The sequence below is a fragment of the Nothobranchius furzeri genome, chromosome 1, assembly GCF_043380555.1.
Source record: "Nothobranchius furzeri strain GRZ-AD chromosome 1, NfurGRZ-RIMD1, whole genome shotgun sequence".
Taxonomy (NCBI): Eukaryota; Metazoa; Chordata; class Actinopteri; order Cyprinodontiformes; family Nothobranchiidae; genus Nothobranchius; species Nothobranchius furzeri.
Genome location: NC_091741.1, coordinates 103,823,736 through 103,836,696, shown reverse-complemented (window position 1 = coordinate 103,836,696; position 12,961 = coordinate 103,823,736). Strand labels below are relative to the sequence as shown.

At 43.8% G+C, this 12,961-nt stretch overlaps 1 protein-coding gene across 3 annotated transcripts in view; it reads right to left on the bottom strand.

Moving 5' to 3' along the window:
* The window catches only part of st3gal5 (ST3 beta-galactoside alpha-2,3-sialyltransferase 5), a 136,924-nt gene that overhangs the window by 77,328 nt on the left and 46,635 nt on the right, over positions 1 to 12,961 (bottom strand). For 2 of the 3 annotated variants that reach the window (XM_070552841.1, XM_070552843.1), the window contains exon 3: positions 2,930 to 3,050. The exons of the other annotated variant lie outside the window; for it this stretch is intronic. In XM_070552841.1, coding sequence (XP_070408942.1) covers positions 2,930 to 3,050 — 121 coding nt within the window. The remainder of the gene's footprint in view (positions 1 to 2,929; positions 3,051 to 12,961) is intronic. 3 annotated transcript variants of the gene reach the window in all.

The window sequence follows — 12,961 nt, the reverse complement described above, 5'->3', positions numbered from 1 at the left end:
TTGTTTCATAAACCACCTAAGAGTGAACTTTGTAGCAAATTACAAGAAGGTTGTGAGAACAGAATTTGCGCTACAATTGCTAGCCTAAAAATGTATTTTCATAAATATAAAGCGTAAACCTCAACATGGAGCTGCGGCTTTCGTGACATAAGCTCTAGCCTATCCAGCTAACACAATCTGGAAATCTTAGCCTCTTACATGCAAATAATGATTTTTAGGAAATTTTTCAAATTTGAAATTTTAAATGATCATAAGCCACGCCCACTTTGATAAATCATTACCATATTGATAATGTAATCTTAAGACTCTATAGTGATGACAACCACTAAGTTTCGTGCAGATCCATTTAGCCAGTTCAGCAGTATAATTTCTTCCCAGTTATAGCGCCCCCTATTGTTTAATCAAGTTGAAAACCAGGACATACACTTGAATTGACCTTAGGTATGACTGTTATGAACAGCTTTGAAAAATGTCAAAATCTTTTGAAGTTACTCTAAAAAAACTTTTTCATTCTCCAAAATTTTTAAAAAAAATCATATTAAAAAAAATAAGCAAATTATCCAAAATCCCTTCACATCTTTTGGTCAGCCGCTCCTCCTCTCTTGTCAGGGAAAGATGTGATGTGATTGAGTTTGACGGCCGGGAGGAGTTAACGAAAGTACGTTGGACTTACTATGCAAATTTCTACTAATTTGCATAAGTTTAAAACATTTTTTAAAATACTCATCTAAATTTGACTGACTCAATGAACATACTGGATGAGATCATTTGTTTTTTTACGAAAGTAATGGGGAGAAACATGCCAAAAATATTTTTGGGGTACCACAGCGCCACCTATTGGACAAAATTCAAAAAAATTTCTGTGATTGTAGATGTCATTATGACTGATAAGAATTGTAATTTTCTGTATAGAATATGTATTTTTCAGGAGTAAATGGGCGAAAACGTTTAAAGCCTATTTATAGCCTATAAGCCACGCCCACTTTTTAATCATTTTCAAAATATAGCTTAAGGGTCCGATGATTAACATATGTGCCAAGTTCTGTGGAAATCCATCAAGCCGTTTAGCTGAAACAAACTTTTTGACTCTTTAGCGCCCCCTATTGGTGAATCCACACAAAATCGGGTAGATAGGGCTTACCGCTCATACTTCATAAGGGTGTAGAGTCTCATCAATTTATCTTGAGAAATGGTGAAGATATCATCAATTACCACATGTGCTAGCTAGCACACTGATTTTGACATGGTGTCATTAGCCCAATTTTCAATATTTCTGCATTTTTCTTCATCACCACAACTTATCTTAGTCCATAGATCACATGTACGAAGTTTGAAGATGATTCGACGAAAAATGACGAATAGGTGATTAAAAGTAAGTTTTGAGTTTTTTGCGATCTAGCAAAAAATCTAGTTAGGCGGAAATGGGCGTGGCCAATACAAAAAAGATGGAGAATCACCCAAGGATCATGTACATATAAAGTTTATGACTGTAGGACCTACGGTTTGGGAGCTAGTAGCTGAAACGTGTTGACCTCCGCAATAGCGCCACCTAGGTGACGCGGGGTCCAATTTTTCGAATCTGAGTAGCGGTCAGGATTTTGTATCAGACTGCCATGTCAGATTTTCCCTGGCAATTTCAGGCTCTTGCGCCCATATAGACACAGCGGAGAAGAATAATAATAATAAATAATAAATAATAAATAATGAAAAATCCGTAGAAAAACAATAGGGTTCCCTGCCCTTTGGGCTTGGAACCCTAATAATGAAAAATCCGTAGAAAAACAATAGGGTTCCCTGCCCTTTGGGCTTGGAACCCTAATGAAAAATCCGTAGAAAAACAATAGGGTTCCCTGCCCTTTGGGCTTGGAACCCTAATAATAATAGAGTTGTAATTTTTTAACTTTGATATATATATATATAGGATGGAAAAATTATTGAGATGGGCACGTGACGTGTCAAGGGGTCTTTACATAACACCCCCCACCCCAAATCCACACAAGCCTGCTGTGTCCCCCCCACTTCTGAAATCAAAATTTCGTCCCTGGTTTCATCCCAAATACAGCACCCTGACACTGTACACTAGAGCCTTTTATCCAGGAACACTACTCAGGCTAAAACTGCTCTGTACAGCGTTGTTTGAGTCAGCCCATCTCAGTGTGTTTTGTTCCCATGCAGCTCCATGACACAAAGTGGGTGCACCCCTCATAGGTGCGGGGGAGGGTAGGGGCCGCTGTAGTCGCGGGGGATGGGGGGTTGATCTTTACTCATGACAAAATAACATGAGGTGATCAGTAAACAGTGTACGGTAACTTGTACGCTCCACAGAAACACAACTCAGCTGAAAAATGGCAGTATTGCTGGACAATTTGCTCAGTTTTATGGCTTTTTGTCAGACTCTGAACCAGGAAATGGCTGCAGGCAGTGAAACAAAAAGCAAAAAACTCCGGAGCAACCAGCGACTCGACCCCCTAGCCAATCAGTGGCCAGAATCACGTTACCAGCCCGACACAGCCTTGCCAGGTTCCTCTACAGAGCGGGGACTAAAAATAAGGGAGAAAGTGGAGGGAAAATACCGAACCGTGCCCATGGGAACAGTGGTCGAGTTGAGCTGTATTGGTCCAAGTTGCTCTGAGTAGTGCTCCTGGAAAACCACCTTTATTCCTCTAACTCTGGGCTTTGATTCACCAGCTGATACCAGTAGAAACCAACCTGTAGTTACGTAGCAGTTACCTAGTAGTAATAGTAGTTACAGTAGATACCAGTAGTTACCCAATAATTATCTAGTAGTTACATTAGTTACTTAGTACCCTCAGTTACACCAGTAAAATAAAGACAGCTGTAAAGTATTTACTTCAGCTGATGTTTGGGTTATGACTGATGTATTGTCCAGTAAAAAAATGAGCTTACAGTAGACCTGAACATGACTCACCCGTCTCTGAGAAGGGCTGACGTGCAACTCCACATGCACATCAGTTCCCGTCTGGATGAGAGGCAGGGAGATCAGCATCAAACCCAGCAGTGCCAGACCAAGACACAGCACCAGCACATACCTGCAGACACACCAGCAGAGAGGAAGTCCTGGTGCACAACATCAGGACCAACATTTGTGTAGGTAACCTGGAGATCATGTCCGAGTGTAGGAACCTTACCACAGCTACCGGACTGGGTTGGGGTCGGGCGACATGGACTTAACGTCTCACTCAAGAAGAAATATTTTAATTCCCTTTCTAAACACATAAATGTTGGTGATGTCCTTCCCCACTAAACCACAGAGAGAAGTGGCCTCTACCCTTACTAAGATTAGCTGAAATTAACAGCTAATTCTTAAGCAGAAGTTGGTTTTCAGGAAGTGATGAGAAAAAAGCAACCACAGCTTGTCTGAATTTAAGGCTGTATGTTCTCTGAGTCATCCTCTGAGGTAGGGGTCAGCAATCCGCGGCTCTGGAGCCGCTTGTGGCTCTTTCATCCATCTGACGTGGCGTGCTGCTTGAATGACTGAATATTTAATTAAAATATATTTTATTTTACTGCATTCATTTTTATCTGTATGCCAGTTCTAAATGTGAAGGATTTCTGTGTAATCCTGAGCAGGTGTACAGGTCACCTGCTTGTTTGTAATCAGATGTCTCTATGAGCTCTAGGAGCTTTCTGAGCTGAAGAGGATGTGAGATTCTGGACTTTTCCTCAGACAGGCTCATGGATGCATTGCCACATTGGAGACAGGAACAAGCGCTATTCAGCCAAAGTTTCATCATCAGGAACATTTTCTAAGTCAGTGGTTCCCAACCTTTTTCCCAAGGGACCCCGTTTTTTAACAGTAAAATTTTTGACGACCCCCTCCCATTCTCTCTTCCAGTACAAACATTATTAAGAAATGATAAAATTGTTCAAGCACATTTTAATATGCTTTGATTGAATAGATAACAGTAATAGTAGGCTCCAGTACAGAACAAAGTCATTAACAAAACCAAACAGAGCATAATGTGCTTGACAGTTTGTATTACTTCTCTGAACACAATGTTTCTTGTAAACACTGATAAATCAATCATTCCTTTCAATAAACGTTTGACACATAAAAACTACACTGAGCAAAATGTACTTAAATGTGTATATTACTGTTTATACTAGATTATTTACTGTAAAGGCTGTGATTAATCAACAAGTCCTATCTTTAATGAACTTTTGACACTTGAAAATAAAACAGTGAGCTGAGCAAAATGTTCTTAAAAGTGTGTTACTTTTTCTGTACTAATTATTTCCTGTCTTAATATCAGTTAACTTTTCACTCATGAAAAAAATGTGAGCAAAATGTAGGCTATAAACAAGTAATAAATGAAGTTTTAACCCCTTAAAGTGGAGAGGTCCTGGCGACCCACTGAGAGGCTTTGGCGCCCCCTTGTGGGGGTCGGGACCCCCAGTTAGGAACCACTGCTGTAAGTGACAAGTCTCTCTGTGAGACAGGGTTTGGAAACACTCACTTCAGTGAGAGGAACCTTCCTGCATGGTTCTGGTTTTGCTGCTGTCGGTGACCGACACTCTCCAAGCCCCTGATCTACAGTCAGGTCCATAGATAATGGGACATCGACACAATGCTAACATTTTTGGCTCTGTACACACCACCACAATGGATATCAAATTAAACGAACAAGATGTGCTTTAACTGCAGACTGTCAGCTTTTATTTGAGGGTATTTACATCCAAATCAGGTGAACATTGTAGGAATTACAACAGTTTGTTAAGGGACCAAAAGTAATGGGACAGAATAAGAACCTTAAATCAAACTTATACATTTCAATACTTGGTTGCAAATCCTTTGCAGTCAATTGCAGCCTGAAGTCTGGAACACATAGACATCACCAGATGTTGGGTTCCATCCCTGGTGATGCTCTGCCAGGCCTCTACTGCAACAGTCTTCAGTTCCTGCTTGTTCCTGGGGCATTTTCCCTTTATTTTTATCTTCAGCAAGTGAAATGCATGCTCAATCAGATTCAGGTCAGGTGATTGACTTGGCCATTGCAAAACAGTCCACTTCTTTCCCTTCAAAAACTCTTTGATTGCTTTTGCAGTATGCTTTGGGTCATTGTCCATCTGCACTGTGAAGCGCCGTCCAATGAGTTCTGAGGCGTTTGGCTGAATATGAGCAGATAATATTGCCCGAACTACGTCAGAATTCATTGTGCTGCTTTTGTCAGCAGTCACATCATCAATAAATACAAGAGAACCAGTTCCACTGGCAGCCATACATGCCCACGCCATGACACTTCCAGCACCATGCTTCACTGATGAGGTGGTATGCTTAGGAACATGAGCAGTTCCTTTCCGTCTCCATACTCTTCTCCTCCCATCACTCTGGTACAAGTTGTTCTTGGTCTCATCTGCCCATAGGATGTTGTTCCAGAACTGTGAAGGCTTTTTAGATGTTGTTTGGCAAACTCTAATCTGGCCTTCCTGTTTTTGGGGCTCACCAATGGTTTACATCTTGTGGTGAACCCTCTGTATTAGAGCCCTGCATGGGCCTAAAATCTGAGCCCGTGTCCGGCCCGGCCCGAGGGGGTGGAGCCCCAGCCCGACCTGGTCCGAAAAGGTTTTCAGGATTCTCTGGCCCGACTCGAGCCCGAGCCTGACTTTTTTTTTAACCTTTCATAATGTTTTGGCGTGATAGAATGCTGAGCATTCTAATTATCTGTGAGAAGCGTTCTGCAGTAAAAAAAAAAAAAAAGAAAAAGAAAAGAAAGAAAAACAGCATTCAATGCAGCATTTTTTTCTAACAGAGCGTATTTTTCGAGCGGCAGATGAAATTTACGAACACTATATTAATTGGATGCGTTTGTAAATTTAATCTTGTGCAATTAGAAAAAAAGCAGCATTCTAATTTTCTAACTGCGAGCGCATTTACAGAGCAGCAGATTAAATAAACACCCCCAAATAATATAGCGTTTGTAAATTTAATCTGCCGCTCTGAAAATGCGCTCTGCAGTTAGAAAAAAACAGCAATGAATGCTGCATTTTTTTTAACTGCAGAGTGAATTTATTCACAGAAAAATAGAATGCTGCCGTTTTCATGAGAATAAACGAATGTTTCTGACACATCAAAGTGGACATAAAATGGCATATTAGAATAGGGGCACATGTTTCATTCAGCAGTTTGAGAATTTGTTTATATAGGTGCATTTATAAACCACACAGACCTTAACTGAGCTAACGGGTGCCGGTGCGTGAGAAGCAGGCAGGTGCTGCTGCGTTTAAGTGTTTCAGTTTTTTTTATGAACTCGATTAAAAGTAAAGGTGCCCGGCCCGTGTCTGAGGTAATTACACAGTCGTTGGGCCGGGCCGACCCGCGGGCCTAGGGCTCCAGTGCAGGGCTCTACTCTGTATTCACACTGGTGCTGAGCTCACCGGTGTGTTCCTTCTTTTTGAGAGTGTTCCAAACTGTTGTTTTGGCCACACCTGATGTTTTTGCTATCTCTCTGATAGGTTTCTTTTGTTTTTCAGCCTAATGATGGCTTGCTTCACTGATAGTGACAGCTCTTTAGATCTCATCTTGACAGTTGACAGCAACAGACTCCAAATGCAAATAGCACACTTGAAATGAACTCTGGACCTTCTATCTGCTCATTGTAATTGGGATAGTGAGGGAATAACACACACCTGGCCATGGAACAGCCGAGAAGCCAATTGTAGCTGTCAGTTGTTTGTTTATTTCAAACACTTTGAATAATTTCCAGCCGGGGGCACTGTTGTCTAATCAGAAGCTGACTGATTCTGATGTGAAACCAGAAGTTGCTCATTAGTTCATATTAGTTCAACACATTTGCGTTGGCAAAGAAAACTTTCTGCAAGGAAACCCGCCCTGGCTGAGCTAGGAGATGGAATTTTGCCTCAAACAAACCATCAGAATGGAGGTACATGTTTAAGAAATGTTTGGACATTAATATTGAGTTTATTTTGACCGTGCACTGATGTATGTTGGTTGGTTATGTACCCAGCCCGGAGATTCTGTATTGTGTGACACAGCATTCCAATAGGATCTGATATTTGCAGCCCCTGGGAAAGCGGAGAGAGGTATATGATTTACTGCTCCTGTGATTAAGATGTGTGTGTTTTTTTTGTTGTTTTGTTTTTGGGTTGCTGTAACCATTGTTCATTTAACCGTTTGTACAGTTTTCACGGTCTGATGGTTGACCTCATCAACAGAAGTAATTTCAGATGAACAGAAATAAAATCTCTGCACCAGTCGAGGCTCTCTCATCACATTTCCCTTCCTTCAATCCTGGGACTGCTACACCAATTGTCCCATTACTTTTGGTCCCTTAACAAGAGGGAGGCACATATGCAAACTGTTGTAATTCCTACATCATTCACCTGATTTGGATGTAAATACCCTCAAATAAAAGCCGACAGTCTGCAGTTAAAGCACATCTTGTTGGTTTAATTTGATATCCATTGTGGTGGTGCACAGAGCCAAAAATGTTAGCATTGTGTAGATGTCCCAATATTTATGGACCTGACTGTACATCTGTAGCTTGCGATCCACTTTACGTGCGCGCTGACAGGAAGCTGCACTGAGCTCAGCTCAGATGTTCAGATGGTAATCTTGATGACTGATGTAGCTACCTCTACGATGTGGGTAACAGTAAAAATGTCAGCTCATCTGCAGCCTTGAGATTTCTGCATCAAAACATCCGGTCACTCCGAACCCTGCCTTTAAACTGTTCTGCCTTCTTGTGACGATTGTTGCAAACAGAAACATTAAACTAGATTAACACCAGAGCCACGTGTCGTTATCTCACCACTGTAAACGAGGGAAAATAAACTCCTTGATCAGATCCTTCTATTACCTTTAACCTTGTTTCATGTAAAGTTTACTTCAGTACAAAGTTTAATTACAACAATCCAACGACACAGAGCCTGGATTTGTATTCGGAACATTTTAAACGTGTTAAAAGGAGACGTGTGTGACGCGTCACAAAGCATCACCTGCTCAGGTATTAAAACAAAAGTAATATAAAAATATTGTAGCAGAGACAGGCTACAACTTCTGGATCAATTTTATACAAACCATTTTATTATCTTCTGTTGAAAGATAACATTGAGGTACATGAGCGAGTTGTACTGGTGCTGTCACCTGTTGGGATCAGTTAAAGCAGCCATCAGCTGTCTTAGGGTAGGCCCCGCCCACAACGCCACGGCTGCTGCAGCTCCCAGTGTTTTCTTACTGTGGGAAATGGGTAATAATGGCTCTTTAATTGGAAAAGGTTGTCAAGGGGACACCAGAATTTTGACCCTTTGTATGTGGTGTCACACCGCTCATGGGGCTGTCCTCTTAGCCTTTAGACAGTAGAAAACTGTTTACATGAGTTGAAACTCCATTGAAGTTAGTCAAAACAAGCCAGTTTGTAGCCTTTTATCGCTTTTACTTAGTTGATTTCACAGTGAAATGGTAATTCTGGTGTGAGGTTGGATGCACGAATCCAGTCCAATCTACCTTTATTTGTATAGCACTTTATACACAACACTGTCGACCAAAGTGCTTCACACACAGATAAAAACATAATTAAAACCAGTAAAAAAATGAATATACTAAAACATACAAAAACATAGTAAAATAAATAAAACACGACACTGCTTAAAGACAGGAGTAGATTAGAATAATCAGTCAGTATTAAAAGCCAGTGAATAATGGTGAGTCCTGAGGAGCGACGTAAAAACGACCAGAGAAGATACATGTCTAATACTGCCTGGAAGCTGGTTCCAAAGTCCAGGCATGGCAGCGGAAAAGGACCCATCTCCTCAGCTTCAGCCTCGTTCTTGGAACCACCAACTGCTGCTGGTCAGCCAACCTCAATTGGCGAGTTGGCTCATGAAGCATGTCCAGCATGTCCGGTGGATAGGAAGGAGCCACTCCATTCAACGATTTGTACGCCAACACCAGTATTTTAAAACAAACTCTAAAAGCGACTGGAATCCAGTGCAGAGAAACCAACACCGGGGTGACATGCTCATGCCTGCGAGTGCCCGTTAGCAAACGAGCAGCAGCATTTTGGATTAACTGAAGTCTATTGAGACGACCCTGACTCACCCCGACATAAAGACTATTGCAGTAGTCAAGCCTTGAGGTGATGAACGCATGAAAGGGTCTTTCCAGATCACTTCTCACCAGAACCGACTTGACTCGGGCCAGCTTCCTTAGTTGGAAGAAGCAGGACTTCACCACAGAGTAGATCTGCTCGTCATACTTCAGCTCTGCATCAACTTTCACACCTAAGTCAAGGATGTCCTTCAGAGGAACGGGTGCCAACAGGTCCAAAGGAGAAGGGGAGATGGTTGATGCCCCACTAGGTTTAAAGTAGTAGGTTTTGCTCTCATTTATGCTCTAAAAGTTTGCAGCCATCTACCCTTTGACCTCCTCAAAACATTGTAGGATGTTCGCCACCCTTTTTACTGGTGCATAAATCTGACAGTCATTCGCGTAAAAATTAAAGAACCATATTTCCAAAAAATGGCACCTAAAGCCTGCCACACAAAGAGCCATCTACTGAGCAAACGGCCTCGAATGATCGCTTGCTCAGTAGATCGCTTGCTGTGTGCGCCTGATTTTCACTGAGTTTTTCGCCTCACAAGACGCTGAGGTGAAAATCTGACCAGTTAGATATTTTCGGCCTCATGGGGGGTAGAAACTCGCCATGTGTGCACTACATGTGCTGCCGGATGAGCTGAATTATTCTAGTGGCCAATCAAAGCGCGTTCTCTGATCACATGACCCCAAGATGTATTCAGATGCAGTCCCCTGCCCTGTCTGCGTGCAGGCACCTTTTCATATCTCTAGAATCAGTCCTCGGTAGGTACCACGGCATTCGGTCGGAGCCTTAAAAAGTACCAAAGTCGGTTCTCATCCCCGGTGAGGCTGTAGCATACTGGTGGCCATTTGTTACCAGTAATAATATTTATGCTGCTAATATTAGGTTTTAACAGAGTTACATAGTGTGGGCATTTAGGTAAAACTCCACTTATACAAGATAGATTTCCGTCCTTGCTCTGAAAACTAATGGTTAGAAAGACCAACTGAGCTTGAGTGGTTGCGCCGTAGGATGGCAGCACCGACGAGAGCTCCCAGTCATCTCAGCAAAAATCTTATTATTTATTTTGTTCTGCTCTCTATTACTGTGCGCACAGCGCGATCATACACGCGGTATGACAGACAAGCGCTTCTGGAGCTACGTTCATCAGCCAGTTCGGACTTTACAGCAGGTTTTGACTCCGTGGACGCTGTGCTGCCTGGGATCCTTTGTTTACTCGCACGACGTCGAGGGAAAACAAAGAGGGGAAAACGTGCTGGAGTTTTGTGCCGAACGCGACAGAGAAACAGCAAGCCACCTCTCCCCAGCATCCTGCTCGCGAATCTCCAGTCTCTGGACAACAAACTTGACGAGCTGCGTGCACGGATTAAACACCAGCAAGACATCAGGAACTGCTGCGTTCTGGCCTTCACGGAGACATGGCTGGAGCCCAGCGTCCCCGACTGCGCCATCACGCCGGATGGATTCACTGTTTACCGGGGAGACCGAACGAAGGACTCAGGCAAGAAGAGGGGAGGAGGGGTGTGCTTTATGGTTAACTCCTTGTGGGCCAGGGATGTGTGTATCTTAAAAACTTACTGCTCTCATAGCCTCGAGCTCCTGACCGTTAAAGTCAGGCCTTTTTACCTCCCGAGGGAGTTCAGCTCAGTTCTCCTCTCAGCTGTTTACATTCCACCACACGCTGATAAAGCCACGGCTATGGACGAACTGTATGACATCATCACTGGACTTGAGAACAAAAATCCAGAAGCTGCCTTTATTGTGCTGGGAGACTTCAACAGAGCCAACATGAAGAAGGTTCTCCCCAAATACTATCAGCACATCTCCTTCCCCACAAGAGGTGATCAAACATTGGACCATTGTTACACTCCATTCAAAGAGTGTTACAAACCCCTCCCCCGCCCAGCTTTTGGTAAGGCAGACCATTGTTCCATTCTGCTGCTGCCTGCATACAGACAAAGACTAAAACGGGAAAAACCAGCTTCCAGAGTTATTTACAAATGGGACAGTGAGGCTGAGGAGGTCCTGCAGGACTGCTTTGAGACAACTGACTGGCAGATATTTGTGGATGCAGCTGATGGCAACATCAATGAACTCACAGACTCTGTCATTGGATATATTGGGAAGTGCATGGATGATATCATCACAAAAACCACTGTCCGCATATACCCAAATCAGAAACCCTGGGTAAATAAAGATGTTCGCGCCAAGCTAAAAGCGCGAACCTCTGCCTTTAACTCTGGAGATGCTGACGCATATAAAGCAGCCAGGTATGACCTCCGAAAGTCCATAAAAAAGGCCAGAAAGGACTACAGGGACAAAATGGAGTCCGGCTACCACAGCTTTGACACCAGGCGACTGTGGAATGGACTGCGCTGCATCACTGACTACAAGAAGGTCAGCACAGTCAGTGTTCAGCCCACTGCATCTCTCGCAGACGAGCTGAACAACTTCTATGCTCGTTTTGATGCAGACAACAGAGAGGAGATCCTCTACCCTCAAGAGGACAGTGAGGCTGCAACTCTAACTCTGGAAACAGAAGCTGTGAGATGGGCCTTTAAAAAGGTCAATCCTCACAAAGCTCCAGGACCAGACGGCATCCCAGGCCGGCTACTCAGAGTGTGTGCAGACGAGCTGGCAGAGGTGTTTACCAACATCTTCAACCTCTCCCTGAGGCAGTCAGTGGTCCCGACGTCCCTCAAAGCATCCACCATCATTCCCGTTCCCAAAAAATCAGTGGTCTCCTGTCTGAATGACTACCGTCCTGTTGCACTGACATCCGTCATCATGAAGTGCCTGGAGCGGCTGGTCAAATGTCACATCTGCTCCTCCCTCCCTGACACACTGGATCCTCTTCAGTTTGCCTATCGGACAAACAGAGCCACAGAGGATGCCATCGCCCTGGCAACACACACCGCCCTCACTCACCTGGAGAAAGGGAATACATATGCAAGAATGCTCTTCATCGACTACAGCTCGGCATTTAACACCATCATCCCCTCAAGACTTGCCACGAAGCTCGTCGACCTTGGGCTGGGAACACCGATCTGCAGTTGGATTCTAAACTTCCTCACAGACAGGCCCCAGGTGGTGAGAGTTGGTAAGCACACTTCCTCATCACTCATCCTAAACACAGGTACGCCCCAGGGTTGTGTGCTTAGCCCCCTCCTATATTCCCTGTTCACACACGACTGTGTTGCTAAACATGAGACCAACATCACCATCAAGTTTGCGGATGACACAACCATCATAGGCCTCATCACAGGGGATGATGAGACGGCCTATAGAGAGGAGGTGATGGCACTGTACGAGTGGTGCCTGGAAAATAACCTGACTCTCAACATCAGCAAAACCAGAGAAATGATAGTGGACTACCGGAAACGACCAGTCAGGGAACACCAACCCATCCGCATCAACGGGGTCGAGGTCGAAAGGGTCAGCAGCTTCAAGTTCCTTGGAGTCAACATCACTGAGGACTTCTCCTGGACCCTTCACACAGACACTACTATCAGGAAAGCTCGCCAGCGGCTTTACTTCCTGAGGAGGCTGAGGAAGTTTGGCGTGAGCGCCTGCTTCATCTCAAATTTCTACAGGTGTGCAATTGAGAGCTTGCTGACGAGCTGCGTCACAGTGTGGTACGGAAGCTGCTCTGCCAGCAGCCGTAAATCACTACAGAGGGTGGTGAAAGCAGCAGAGCACATCACTGGCATGAGGCTTCCTGCCATTCAGGACATTTATCTCCAACGATGCCTCCGGAAAGCACACAGCATCATCAAGGACCACAGCCACCCGGCACATCAGCTGTTCTCCTTGTTACCATCTGGCAGACGTTACAGGAGTCTGTCTGCTCGGACTACAAGACTTAAAAACAGTTTCTATCATCA